The 15,000-nt window shown below is 46.3% G+C and overlaps 1 protein-coding gene and 1 long non-coding RNA gene across 7 annotated transcripts in view; one reads left to right on the top strand and one right to left on the bottom strand.

Moving 5' to 3' along the window:
• The window catches only part of LOC121697604 (protein PHTF2-like), a 69,960-nt gene that overhangs the window by 38,007 nt on the left and 16,953 nt on the right, over window positions 1–15,000 (top strand). For 4 of the 6 annotated variants that reach the window (XM_042079191.1, XM_042079188.1, XM_042079186.1 and 1 more), the window contains 5 exons: window positions 10,098–10,154; window positions 11,286–11,297; window positions 12,512–12,581; window positions 14,086–14,244; window positions 14,659–14,830. In XM_042079191.1, the coding sequence (XP_041935125.1) occupies window positions 10,098–10,154; window positions 11,286–11,297; window positions 12,512–12,581; window positions 14,086–14,244; window positions 14,659–14,830 (470 nt within the window). Of the gene's footprint in view, window positions 1–1,773; window positions 1,967–10,097; window positions 10,155–11,285; window positions 11,298–12,511; window positions 12,582–14,085; window positions 14,245–14,658; window positions 14,831–15,000 lie in introns of all 6 variants that reach the window. The other 2 variants (XM_042079190.1, XM_042079189.1) reach the window with 2 other exon arrangements.
• LOC121697610 overlaps window positions 6,477–15,000 on the bottom strand; it is a 10,465-nt gene continuing 1,941 nt past the window's right edge. Inside the window, exon 3 of the long non-coding RNA XR_006026498.1 lies at window positions 6,477–6,584. This is a non-coding gene — a long non-coding RNA (uncharacterized LOC121697610). The remainder of the gene's footprint in view (window positions 6,585–15,000) is intronic.

Below are 15,000 nucleotides of genomic sequence, written 5' to 3'. Positions count from 1 at the left end.
TGTGTGTGTGTGTGTGTATAGATGAGGGTACTGAATACTGCTTTGTGTGTGTGTGTATAGATGAGGGTACTGAATACTGCTTTGTGTGTGTGTGTATAGATGAGGGTACTGAATACTGCTGTGTGTGTGTGTGTATAGATGAGGGTACTGAATACTGCTTTGTGTGTGTGTGTATAGATGAGGGTACTGAATACTGCTGTGTGTGTGTGTGTGTGTGTGTGTATAGATGAGGGTACTGAATACTGCTGTGTGTGTGTGTGTATAGATGAGGGTACTGAATACTGCTGTGTGTGTGTGTGTGTGTGTGTATAGATGAGGGAACTGAATACTGCTGTGTGTGTGTGTGTGTATAGATGAGGGTACTGAATACTGCTGTGTGTGTGTGTGTGTGTGTGTGTGTGTGTGTATAGATGAGGGTACTGAATACTGCTGTGTGTGTGTGTGTGTATAGATGAGGGTACTGAATACTGCTGTGTGTGTGTGTGTGTGTGTATAGATGAGGGTACTGAATACTGCTTTGTGTGTGTGTGAATAGATGAGGGGAATACTGTTGTGTGTGTGTGTGTGTGAATAGATGAGGGGAATACTGGTGTGTGTGTGTGTGTGAATAGATGAGGGGAATACTGCTGTGTGTGTGTGTGTGTGTGAATAGATGAGGGGAATACTGGTGTGTGTGTGTGTGTGAATAGATGAGGGGAATACTGTTGTGTGCGTGTGTGTGTGTGTGTGTGAATAGATGAGGGGAATACTGGTAGGTGTGTGTGTGTGTGTGAATAGATGAGTGGAATACTGGTGTGTGTGTGAGTGAATAGATGAGGGGAATACTGGTAGGTGTGTGTGTGTGTGAATAGATGAGTGGAATACTGGTGTGTGTGTGTGTGAGTGAACAGATAAGTGGAATACTGTGAGGGGCCGTCTAGGCCTTAATTCATACTTGGTCTTACACACACTATCATAATCTTGCACATACACCACTATACTCATGCACACTCACTATTATAGTCATTTTACATGTATGTATGAGAGAGTATAGTCGTGTATGTGAGAGAGTATAGTCGTGTATGTGAGAGAGTATAGTAGTGTATGTGAGAGAGTATAGTAGTGTATGTGAGAGAGTATAGTAGTGAATGTGAGAGAGTATAGTAGTGTATGTGAGAGAGTATAGTGGTGTATGTCAGCTGGAATAGTGATGTCAGCTGTGATGTCAGCTCTGATTTCAGCTGGAATAGTGATGTCAGCTGGAATAGTGATGTGAGGTCGGCCAGGAGAGATGCTTAGGGATGTCACAGGTGGACTAGGGATGTCACAGGTGGACTAGAGATGTCACAGGTGGACTAGAGATGTCACAGGTGGACTAGGGATGTCACAGGTGGACTAGAGATGTCACAGGTGGACTAGGGATGTCACAGGTGGACTAGAGATGTCACAGGTGGACTAGAGATGTCACAGGTGGACTAGGGATGTCACAGGTGGACTAGAGATGTCACAGGTGGACTAGTTGAAACTTTCAAATTCTGTTAGAAAAAAACGTTGGGATTAGCAACGTAGAGCCATAGGCTATTTTCTTCTATGTTGTTAACATAAGTGATATATTAGACCACTAAAACATTAGCGATATTAGACATAAGCTGATATAGACATGTCATAACGAAGGTGGCCTACAGTTTCACACAACTTTATTGGTTGGTTAAACAAACTAACCAGCACAATGGCACAATCTATGCGTGCAGGTTAAAACATCCCTAAAAAAAAACCTTTTGCGTGTGTGTGTAGGATTCTCAGACTCCTAGAGCCCAGGTCAGACTGAGATGGAAGCCCAGCATGTTCTCAGTGGGACTGGACATTCCAAGTGTGTATGGCATGCTCATGCTCATTGGTATTCTAAAGTAGTCATTTGGACCCCCCGTGGCATCAGTCAGTATTTTGTCTGCAAATACCAAACTCTCCACAACAGATGCACATGAAGGTATTAGGTAACACAGTGTATTAAGGATAACACAATGTATTAAGGATAATTAAGGATAACACGATGTATTAAGGATAACACAATGTATTGATGATGTTAAGATGTATTAAGGATAACACGATGTATTAAGGATAACACAATGTATTGATGATGTTAAGATGTATTAAGGATTACACAATGTATTGAGGATAAGAAGATGTATTGAGGATAAGAAGATGTATTGAGGATAAGAAGATGTATTGAGGATAACAGGATGTATTGAGGATAAGAAGATGTATTGAGGATAACAGGATGTATTGAGGATAACAGGATGTATTGAGGATAACAGGATGTTATGGTAATGAGGTGTTGTTGCATTTTTGGGGTAACGAGGTGTTCTATATATATGAGGTATTTGGGGTAACGAGGTGTTCTATGTATATGGGGTATTTGGGGTAATTTTAAAGCAATTGTTCTCGTTCGGAAGCTGGTCATCAGGCTGTTTAAGAGTTGCTCAGGGTTACGGTTGCTCAGGGTTACGGATGTTCAGGGTTACGGTTGCTCAGGGTTACGGTTACTCAGGGTTAGATAGATGGATAGATACTTTATTGATCCCCAAGGGGAAATTCAAGGGTCTCAGTAGCATACAGACATAACACACAACATGCAGTTACAGCAGAAATGGTAAACATAAGTATAAGTATAAACATATAACTAAACTCCACTGTACAATAAAGACAGTAGAAGATAAGAAAGATAAGAAAACTAACAAAACTAAATACTAAATACACTATATAAGTTAAATTAAGAAAGTCCAATGTGCTTGAGGGTGATCAAGCATAAGACGCTTGTAGTGACAGGGCCGGGACTGGTGAGGTGCTAAAGGGAGTGAGTGTCATGGTGAAGGTGCAAACAGTAGTCCAACCATAGTCCTTAGTTATGTGTGCATGGCAAGGTGCTCAAGAGAGTGAGTGTCATGGTGAAGGTGCAAAAAGTAGTCAAACATTAGACCAAGAGTAGTCCAACAGCGCAAGAATAAGGTCTAGAGACCAGCATAAATAATATAGACAAATAGGAGAGTAAAGTGTAATGTAGACAAGGTAGAATAAAAAACTATTTCAGTGCAAGAACAGGTTGAGGTAATAGGATTATAGCCATTCATTCATTCAGTATTGTAGCAGAAGCCTGACCGCAGCCATTGATCATGTGTGCTAATATAGCATGAAAAACAGTGTAGCAGTAAAACAGTAGTGAAAACATTAGGCTGTGTACATTAGTAAAACAGTAGTAAAGCAGTAGTGGGCAGTCAGTACTCAAAAAACATGGACATGGAGAGGGTGGAGAGGCAGACAGACTAAGCAGAGAAGTCTATCTCTCCTCTTCCCTTTAGTGAGGCATTGAACAGTTCAATGGCCCTGGGGACAAATGACTTCCTCAGTCTGTCAGTTGTGCAAGGCAGTGAGCGAAGTCTCCAGCTGATCAGGCTCTTCTGCTTAACAATAGTGCTGTGGAGTGGGTGACACTCATTGTCCAAGATGTTGATCAGTTTGTTCAGGGTCCTTTTGTCTGATAGTGAAGTGATGCACTCCAGTTCAGCTCCCACTACAGAGCCAGCTTTCCTTACCAGCCTGTCAATTCGCCCCACATCCTTCTTCCTTGTGCTTCCTCCCCAGCATACTACTGCATAGAAGAGGACGCTGGCAACAACAGACTGATAGAACATCCTGAGGAGCTTGCTGCACACATTGAAGGACCGCAGCCTCCTCAGGAAGTACAGTCTGCTCTGTCCTTTCTTGTAGAGTGCATCAGTGTTGGCTGACCAGTCCAGTTTATTGTCCAGGTGGAGACCCAGATACTTGTAGGTGCTTATCACCTCCACATTGACCCCATCAATGGAGACTGGTAGCAGAGCGGGCTTAGACCTGCGGAAATCCACCACCATCGGTTAAGGATACTCAGGGTTACGGTTGCTCAGGGTTACGGTTGCTCAGGGATACGGCCTTTGCATGCTAAAATCCATGTTTGTCCGATCAGTCACATTCAGAATGCTGCAGCAGGAAACTCCTTCGGATACACTCTGTGTGTGTGTGTGTGCGCGCGCGCGTGCGTGCGTGCGTGCGTGCGTGCGTGTATGTGTGTGTGTGTGGATGCACAAAAACACAGAAAATCAAAGCTGTTTCAGAGTTTGTGTGCAAACATGATTGGCACAACGTGAGGTTGTGTTGAATTTTCAATTGTCCCACAAGTTCACATGAAAAATACTGTGTGCAAAGGCCTGTTATGTAAAACACACACACACACACACACACACACACACACACACACACACACACACACACACACGAGAGCGAGAGAGAGAAAGAGATTTGTTAGTAAGCTGTAATCATGTGTGTTTGTGTGTGTGTTATGGGTCAGAAACTGCTCATTATCCACCCCACCTGTGTGTGTATGTGTGTGTGTCAGGCAGTTTTAATCTCAGGGGTTGAGTGAGTCTATCATTTAAGGGTTTATTTCTATCCCACCTGAAGGGAAATGGCTTTATTTGAATTTGGGTGTGTGTGTGTGTGTGTGTGTGTGTGTCAGTTTGTCAGTAAGGGAGAAGAAACGTAGAAGACAGCTGGACCCTTTATGGTGTGATTGTGTGAAATCGTAAATCAGGTTTATTGGCCAAGTTTGCGTATACAAAGAATTTGGTCTTTGCATTTATCCCATCCTTGAACTAGTGTGAAACACAGACCACAGACCACACAGACCAGACAGACCAGACAGACAGACAGTCAGTCAGTCAGTCACCAAGGGGAAATTCAAGTACAACACCGTGAACACACAGTGAGGTGAAGCACACACTAACCTGGAGCAGTGAGCTGCCTGCTACAGTGGTGCTTGGGGAGCAGTGAAGGTATAGGTGCCTTGCTCAAGGGCACTTCAGCTGTGGATGTGGGCATGGGAGAGCAGTGAAGGTATAGGGGCCTTGCTCAAGGGCACTGCAGCTGTGGATGTGGGCCTATAGGGGAGCAGTGAAGGTATAGGTGCCTTGCTCAAGGGCACTTCAGCTGTGGATGTGGGCCTATAGGAGAGCAGTGAAGGTATAGGGGCCTTGCTCAAGGGCACTGCAGCTGTGGATGTGGGCCTATAGGGGAGCAGTGCTCAACCACTTGCCCCGCCCACATGTTTCCTACTGGTCGGGGATCGAACCGGCAACCCTTCAGTTCCAAGCCCGAAGCCCTGACCAGTAGGCCACGGCTGGCCAAGGAAGAGAACAGGTGTGTGTGTGTGTGTGCAGATATATTGTCTGTTCTACTTGTACTTGTGTCCTCTGCCATCACCCCACACACACACACACACACACACACACACGAGACGACAGCTTAGTTGCACTATTTCATAACTCTACGGTTGCCGTGGCGACATAAACCCTTACTCTGCATCATCCTCAGATCTGATGGCCGTTGCCATGGAGATACTGGCAGCTGGTTACGTAACTCAGTACTGCAATTTAGGAGGACAGGTTAGAGACTAGACAACATACACACACACACACACACACACACACACACAGAGCAGTGATATTACTGTTTAAAGAGATGTTGATTCACTGAACAGATATGATACAGATGGACGATGCAGGACAGGGCTTTGATCAGATATGATGCAGGACGATGCAGGACAGGGCTTTGATCAGATATGATTCAGGACGATGCAGGACAGGGCTTTGATCAGATATGATGCAGGACGATGCAGGACAGGGCTTTGATCAGATATGATGCAGGACGATGCAGGACAGGGCTTTGATCACACCGCTCTGCAGTGGACATTGAGCTGAGATATAAATAACACACTCACTCTCACAAACACAGACAGAGAGAGAGTGTGTGTGTGTGTGTGTATTTGGTAGAGTGAGGTGTTTGTGTGTTTTGGTAGTAACTGGGTGTAGTCATTTTGAATAATGTATAACTAAATGGATCATTCTGTGTCAAAACAGATAAGGTTGTTGTGGCTCTGCCGTCTTAAAGGTGCCCTGCCACACGTCATGTCTGAAGTTCTACCATGGACGTAGAGTTACCTGGGTTACCTTGTTGTTTGGGGCAGCCGTGGCCTACTGGTTAGCACTTCGGACTTGTAACCGGAGGGTTGCCGGTTCGAACCCCGGCCAGTAGGAACGGCCGAAGTGCCCTTGAGCAAGGCACCTAACCCCTCACTGCTCCCCGAGCACCGCTGTTGTTGCAGGCAGCTCACTGCGCCGGGATTAGTGTGTGCTTCACCTCACTGTGTGTTTCACTAATTCACGGATTGGGATAAATGCAGAGACCAAATTTCCCTCATGGGATCAAAAGAGTATTTATACTTACTTACTTACTTACTTTAAGCCACTATCAAGCCATTCTAGCGTGGTATAGAAAACCTGCAGGAAGACTTGACTCTGATTGGCTAACAGCTAGTCGGTTTCGTCCATAACATGACAGCTGTTATCAACTAATTTTAGCTTCATGGCATGAACTTAGCTTGGCTAGTGAGTGCTAGCAATGTCCAAATGGACACATAAAACCTGCTAGGCTAGCAAGTGCATTAGACCTGTAAAACATTATATATACACACACACACACACACACACACACACACACACACACACACACACACACTTCCTTGAGTTGACAATAGCGTTTTACTTCCGGGCTGGGCACTGGTAGTAGACTGCCGCGATGGTACTGCTTCAGGGGTCAACAGCAATTGTGAAGCCTCTGCTGAACTCGCCAAAGTTGATGACATCACTCTTCCAAATGTGATGAACAGAGAACTAATTTGGAATTCTAGTGTTGTGGCATTGTTCCATTCTAGTGTTGTTGAAGTTCTATTCGTGCGTAGCGCGCAAGCACGTTGACGATCTATTCGTGCATAGCGTACAAGCCAGTTGACGTTCAGCTACACAACACCACCTGCTGCTTCTCGACTGCGCCATCGTCACTCACTGTGAGCGGCGGCCCCCATGGCCGGAAGTAACGATACCTCAAGTGGACTGGAAACCAGAAAGACGCCATTTTAACGTGACATAGGTCTATGGACAGTGTGTGTGTGTGTGTGTGTGTGTGTGTGTGTGTGTGTGCGTGCGCGCTAAAGCTAGTTAGCCATTTCGCTAACCTATCACTCCCCCACTCACTTCCTGTTCATCCTGTGCTGTAAGGGGTGTGTGTGTGTGTGCAGAGGTGTAAAATGTGTGTGTGTGTGTGTGTAAATGCTAAAGCTAGTTAGCTGCTTTGCTAACCTCTCACACTCCCACTCACTTCCTGTTCACTTCCTCTTTACAGTGCCAACAGTGCTAGATAACGACCAACAAAATGTGTGTGTGTGAGAAAGAGGGAGTGTGAACAATGTAATATCAAACATCTCTCTGTTTCTCTCTGACGACCTTTACTCCTCTCAAACATCCTTTTTCTGCACACACACACACACACACACACACACACACACACACACCACACACACACACACAACACACACACACACACTACACAACACACACACACACACACACACACTACACCACACACACACACTACACAACACACAGACACACACACACACACACACACACACACACCACACACACACACACACACACAACACACACACACACACACTACACAACACACACACACAACACACACACACACTACACCACACACACACACTACACAACACACAGACACACACTACACACACACACTACACAACATACACACACACACACTACACTACACTACACAACACACACTACACACACACAACACAACACACACACACACACACACTACACAACACACACAGACACACACTACACACAACACAACACACAACACAACACACACACTACACACACACTACACAACACACAACACACACACACCAGACAAGTGTCAAAACTTTTACTTTTACTCTCTCTCCCCTCCATCTCTCTCTCTCCCTTACTCTCTCTCTCTCTCCCTTACTCTCTCTCTCTCCCTTACTCTCTCTCTCTCTCCCTTACTCTCTCTCTCTCCCTTACTCTCTCTCTCTCCCCTCCATCTCTCTCTCTCCCCTCCATCTCTCTCTCTCCCTTACTCTCTCTCTCTCTCCCTTACTCTCTCTCTCTCCCCTCCATCTCTCTCTCTCCCTTACTCTCTCTCTCTCCCCTCCATCTCTCTCTCTCCCCTCCATCTCTCTCTCTCCCTTACTCTCTCTCTCTCTCCCTTACTCTCTCTCTCTCTCCCTTACTCTCTCTCTCTCCCTTACTCTCTCTCCTCCATCTCTCTCTCTCTCCCTTACTCTCTCTCCTCCATCTCTCTCTCTCCCTTACTCTCTCTCTCTCCCTTACTCTCTCTCTCTCTCCCTTACTCTCTCTCTCTCTCCCTTACTCTCTCTCCTCCATCTCTCTCTCTCTCCCTTACTCTCTCTCCTCCATCTCTCTCTCTCTCCCTTACTCTCTCTCTCTCCCTTACTCTCTCTCCTCCATCTCTCTCTCTCTCCCTTACTCTCTCTCTCTCCCTTACTCTCTCTCTCTCTCCCTTACTCTCTCTCTCTCTCCCTTACTCTCTCTCTCTCCCCTCCATCTCTCTCTCTCCCTTACTCTCTCTCCTCCATCTCTCTCTCTCTCCCTTACTCTCCCTCCCTCCATCTCTCTCTCTCTCCCTTACTCTCCCTCCCTCCATCTCTCTCTCTCTCCCTTACTCTCTCTCTCTCTCCCTTACTCTCTCTCCTCCATCTCTCTCTCTCTCCCTTACTCTCTCTCTCTCCCTTACTCTCTCTCCTCCATCTCTCTCTCTCTCCCTTACTCTCTCTCTCTCCCTTACTCTCTCTCTCTGTCTCCCTCCCTCCCTCTCTCTCTCTCTCTCTCTCCCTCCATCTCTCTCTCTCTCTCTCTGCAGTCTTTGCATGTTTTATAGGGCCAATTAAATATGTAGTTTTCCACTGTTCTGGTGCAGGGAGAACCCAATCCCCTCATATTAAAAATGCATCACACACACTCACCTACCATACACTCTACCCCTCCACACACACACACACACACACGCGCACATACTCACCTACCATACACTCTACCCCTCCACACACACACACACACACACACACACTCTACCCCTCCACACACACACACACACACACACACACTCTACCCCTCCACACACACACACACACTCTGTGCCCCCATTACCGACCTGCTCTCCAGCTTCATCTCAGCCACCCACAGGCATCCTGACATGCTGTGTGTGTGTGTGTGTGAGCATCAGATGCCTCAGAAGTGTATCTGTTTCCAACACACACACACACACACGAGAGAGAGAGAGAGAGAGAGAGAGAGAGAGACTATGTACAGACTCAGTGAGCACAGTCTCTCCATAGAAAAAGGCAGACACAGGCAGACCTGGCTGCCCAGAGAGGAGAGGCTGTGCTCACACTGCAGCTTGGGGGCTGTGGAGACAGAGCTCCACTTCTTAACAGAAAACAGACATTATTATTCAATAAATTAAATTCAACTCTCCCTGAATTCCAAACCTGGACAAATGAGGCTAAATTGCCTTACATCCTCGGAGAGAATGAGGATGTGGTCATTCTGGCTGCAAAATTTGTAGCAGCCTGCCACAGCCTGAGGGACAGCCAGTGAGGCCACAACCACCAACCAATGGTGTACATGTATATTTGTTCTTATTATTAGAATTGTTGTCTTACTTTTATGTCTTCTATGTCTACTTTTATGTCCTCTTATATGTGAATTCCACAATTCTGTTAAGTATGTATTTATTTAAAAAAAAATGTTTTATATATATATATTTTTTTTCCCCTCTTTACCTCTTCTGTGTACATGTAATTGAGCTTTGGCAATAATGTTCATGCAACGTTCATGCCAATAAAGCTTTCTTGAATTGAAGAGAGAGAGAGAGAGAGAGGTACAGGGTAGTGGAGGGGGGGGGTGATTGTTTTGTTTGTTTGTCGGTGGTTTTCCTGCTTCACTCATCTTTCTAAATGAGCACCAGCACGCCTAGACTCCTCATCTATAATGAACACACACACACACCTGCAGGTCACTGCTTCACACACACATAAGCGCATACTCACACACACAGATGTGTGATAACTATGGTGATTTTATACTGACCTGTGTGTGTGTGTGTTCTTTCAGATTGGTGCGTATGACCAGCAGATATGGGAGAAGTCTGTGGAGCAAAGAGAAATCAAGGTGAAGTCTCACACACACACTCACACACACACTCACACACACACTAACCCACCAAATGCATGGGCACACACATCCTCATACACACACACACACTCATGCATACACTCATACACACACTCATCCACTTATGCAATCACACCCTTTTATGCACACACACATACACCCTTACACACACACACACACACACCCCTGCTGAAAAAAACAGCTAGAAGCCAGCTTATGCTGGTAGCTGGTTTTCTTCCAGCTCTTGCTGGTCTTTGCTGGTGTAGCTGGTTGGGCCACCAGCTGGATATGCTGGCGTGACCATCTGAGGAAGCTGGTCATGCTGGTTTGACCAGCCTGTCTTGTGGGATACAGCTGGTGCAAGATGGTCATGCTGGTGACCAGCCTGCCAAGCTTGACATTGTTGGTGTAAGATGGTCATGCTGGTTTGACCAACATAAGCTGGCACGGCCAGTTAAACCAGCAGTGTAGACCAGCAACACCAGCTAAAATGACCAGCTTGAGGTGGTACAACAAGCAAAATCAGCTGAATTACCATCGTTAGGTGGGTAAACCAGCTGATGGTATGTTTTCGCAAGAGATTTGCTGGTCTAGCTGGTCAACCATCATAGGGTGGTCAAACAAGCTGGTCAACAAGCTGGTCAACCAGCAAACCACCTTTAGCTGGTCAGGCTGTTTTTTTCAGTAGGGCCTTGCTCTCTCTCTCACACACACACACACACACACACACACCTCTTTTCTGCTCTCCACTCTCCTCAAAAACTGTCTGCGATTTTGTGTGTAACCTCTCATGTTCTCTGTCCTTCATCTTGACCTCCTACTGCCCCCAGACAAGAGTGTGTGTGCTGGTGTGTACATATGCACGTGTGTGTGTGTGTGTGTGTGTGTGTGTGTTTGTGTGTGTGTGTGTGTTGGTGTGTACATATGCACGTGTGTGTGTGTGTGTGTACGTGTACGTGTGTGTGTGTTGGTGTGTACGTATACACGTGTGTGTACGTGTGTGTGTGTGTGCGTGTGTGTATACGTGTGTGTGTGTGAAATCAGTCCATGTGAGACTGGTCTCCTCAGAGCCCTTATGTTTTCAGTTAAACATTTCCCCTCTTCTGCTGCTGTCTTCTGATTGGCCAGTTTATTAGATTGGTGAGTACTGCCAAGGAGGCTGTGCTGGTTTGGGTTTGCCTGAATGACCCCAACTGGACCCGCTTCTGATTAACACAGCACGTGTGTGTGTGTGTGTGTGTGTGTGTGTGTGTGTGTGTGTGTGTGTGTGTGTGTGATAGGACGAGGAGGGAGGGGGAAGACTGAAACTGGAGGTGAAGTTTGTAAAGCCTAACAGTTCAGCCTGAACTTTGTGGTGTGTGTGTGTGTGTGTAAGAAAGAGAGAGAGGTGTGAGGGAGAGATAGAATGAGGCTGGAGGTCAGCGTGTGTGTGTGTGGTGATGTAGTTGTCATGGTGACGAGCAGTGGTCATCGAAGGCAGGCTTTGTTTGGTAATGGAACAGAGCAGTGTGGAGATTCTGAGCTGTGTGTGTGTGTGTGTGTGTGTGTGTGTGTGTGTGTGTGTGTGTGTGTGTGTGTGTTGACTGGTATGAACAGGTAGTGGGGGAAGGTTGGGGTGAAGCTCAGGAAGCGTGTGTGTGTGTGTCACGTCAGTAGCCTAGCAGCCTGTGCAAATATAACGGTGGATATTTGTGAGTGTGTCACGCTAACCCTGAACCGGCTTCACACTGACTGATCACAGACCAGCTGGGCCTGTGTGTGTGAGTGAGTGTAAGTGAGTGTGTGTGTGTGTGAGCTGCCCTGCCCTGCAGTCTGGTCTGACAGTGTCCGTGTGAACCTGCTCGTGACATCTGTGGATACGATTGTGATCAGTAGATCAGTAGTCTGTTATTGCCGGTGGTTTGATAGTTAGGTCACCCCACTCCCAGAGACTGTGGACGTTCTCAACCCCTGTGTGTGTGTGTGTGTGTTAGCACGGTGGTTGCCTCCTGAAAGGTGGTCTAACATGCATGGGTTGCGCTTTCACACACATACACACACAGGTGTACACACACAAACACACACACACACAGGTCCACACACACACACACCTTGCAGTTAGTTCTCTCCAGATCACTTTGAATGTGCACGTGTTTAATGTGTTCATACATACATTGTGTGTGTGTGTGTGTGTGTGTGTGTAGCGGTGTTGGTTTTTGAGTGAGAGAGTGTGTGTGAGAGTGTTTTTATATGAGACAGTGAGTGTGTGTGTGTGTGTGTGTGTGTGTGCGCACGTGGGTTCCTTGTCTCTAAGGCTGTGTGTGTGTGTGCGCACGTGGGTTCCTTGTCTCTAAGGCTGTGTGTGTGTCCTCCAGGGTCTGAGGAACAAGCCGAAGAAGACCGGCCACGTGAAGCCCGACCTCATCGATGTAGACCTGGTCCGAGGTAAGAGACTCTTACACACACACACACAAACACACACACACACACGCACAAACACACACACACACACACACACAAACACGATTTGCCCCCCTCCTCTTCACAAACACCAAAACTTTCCATATTAGCTTGCTAACTAGCAAACTTTGCATCATCAGTGTAACTACTTAAATAGTTGACTTGTTTAAAAATTACTTGTTGAAAATGTTCGTATGGACATTTTGGGCTATCTAATTTCATATATATTTCAACGTATGTATGTGTGTGTGTGTGTGTGTGTGTGTGTGTGTATGTATGTAGCATTGTGGCATAAGTAGTTAGCTTGCTAATCGAGCCGTGCCGACTGAAATGTTATCTAGAGGCACAGAGTGCAGAGGCCAGTTTGAGTACATCGCCACCTAGTGTAGCGGAGTTTGAGTACGAATAGCAGATACTCAGGGCCAGATGTACGTACATTCGCGGACGTAGCGTTATCAGCGCCATGGACACACCGCAGATTGCGAGCGCTGTCAGATCCAAGTTTCCGTCGTATTTATCAATCGTTCAATCCTTAGTGTAAACTGCGCCTTTCTCTGCCCTTCTCCGCCCATAAACGCAATTTACGAGCGTCCACAACTGAATGGCAGCGCCTACATACAAGCGCAGTTGAATGAAGTTAACTGATGACAACATTAAAAAGAATCAAACGTTTAGCGATCATGAAATAATACCATACATGATAAGATGTCAACAAGCATGGAGATAATGAAGATCAGTAGTTCTACTCAAACTACTTGTGCACGTAGGCTATGGAAGATTGGTCAAATCTAGCAAGTAGGAAAGTTTAAGTGAATGACGTGAAAGTAAGACATTCGAAAGGCCAACGAAAGTTAAGGTTGCTTTTGGTAGTACAAATACTTTCACCACAAAAACTGGTGTTCTAAATAGCGATTCTGTTGTCTTTGAAAGGTTCTCTTATTGACACATTGAACTGCAATTTGGATTAACACCTGCTTTTACAAGGCGGAAGTATTTAGGCGCAGAATAGACGTGTGCTTTCAGGAGCAGTCTTTGTACATACCGCGGAATACATAATTAGGCGCTCTTTACTCTTCCCCTCCCATCTTTTTACGCTAAACTCCCACTTTCCCCTGGATCCTCCCATGAATGCATATGCACGACATGACAAACGCAATCTGCCACTTTCAGCTCCCGCGACAGGCAGTTTGCGCTTTTACATCATTGCGGCCTGTTTGTACATACCTCGCAATGATTTTACACACACATTGCGAAACAAATACGCCTGAAGTGGGCGCAAAAGCGTTAGTACATCTGGCCCTCAGCCTTCTATTCTATACGTGCAGCAGATACTGAAATGTGTGCACACACACACACACACACACACACACACACACACACAAATGAGGACCAAGTTGGGGACCTATGGAAGTGTGCAAGCTGATGTTAATTGTCCATTTTGAAACAGTTTTTAATTAAGCTCTCTGTAAATGTGTGTGTGTGTGTGTAGGGTCTGCGTTTGCGAAGGCGAAGCCGGAGAGCCCCTGGACATCTCTGACCCGTAAGGGGCTGGTCAGGGTGGTGTGTTTCCCCTTCTTCTACCGCTGGTGGTCACAGGTCACCTCACGAGGAATATTCCTGCTGCTGCTGGGACTCTACCTGCTACAGGGTACACACACACACACACAGACACACACACACACACCCCCGCACACACACACACACACACACACACCCCCGCACACATACACACCTCACAAGATAATTAAAAACACATAAGATGATAAAAAGCATAAAGCTTCTGTCTGCTTTACACAACAGTGTAGGCCAATATAGTTTGAGCCTGAGTCGAGCGCCTGTTGCCCCTGACAACATTTACCAACAGTAGTTCTATTTACATCTGATGTACATAGCAAATGCTTTAATGGACACACACACACACACACACACAGGCCTTGCACACATCTTTCACATTGTTTCAACATTGTTTTTTGGTTTAACGCTGTTCTTTCCGTGTATATGTGTCTGTGTGTTTAATGCTGTTCTGTGTGTGTGTGTGTGTGTGTGTGTGTGCGTGCTGCAGTGCTGGTGGCGGTGCTGTATGTGTGTGTGTCGGAGGCAGACGCGCGGGCGGTGCCAGTGACGGAGGTGTTTGGCGGCTCGTGGCTGATGCTGCTCCTTGGGACGGTCCACTGCCAGATCGTCTCCACACGGACGCCCAAACCGTCGCCTAGCAACAGTGGCAGGAGGCGCAGGTGAGTCAAGCGCTGTTTGGGGTTGTCATGGTGATGTTTGCAGTTTCTGTTTCATTTCTGAGGCTCGTCTCTGGAGCTTGTTTTTTGTTTTTTCTAGATTCTGAGAGTGTGTTTTCTAGATTCTGAGAGTGTGTTTTCTAGATTCTGAGTGTGTTTTCTAGATTCTGAGA

Source organism: Alosa sapidissima, chromosome 22, assembly GCF_018492685.1.
Source record: "Alosa sapidissima isolate fAloSap1 chromosome 22, fAloSap1.pri, whole genome shotgun sequence".
In the NCBI taxonomy this organism is placed as follows: domain Eukaryota; kingdom Metazoa; phylum Chordata; class Actinopteri; order Clupeiformes; family Clupeidae; genus Alosa; species Alosa sapidissima.
The sequence above is the reverse complement of the archived record's forward strand: the minus strand, read 5'-3'. Positions and strand labels throughout refer to the sequence as shown.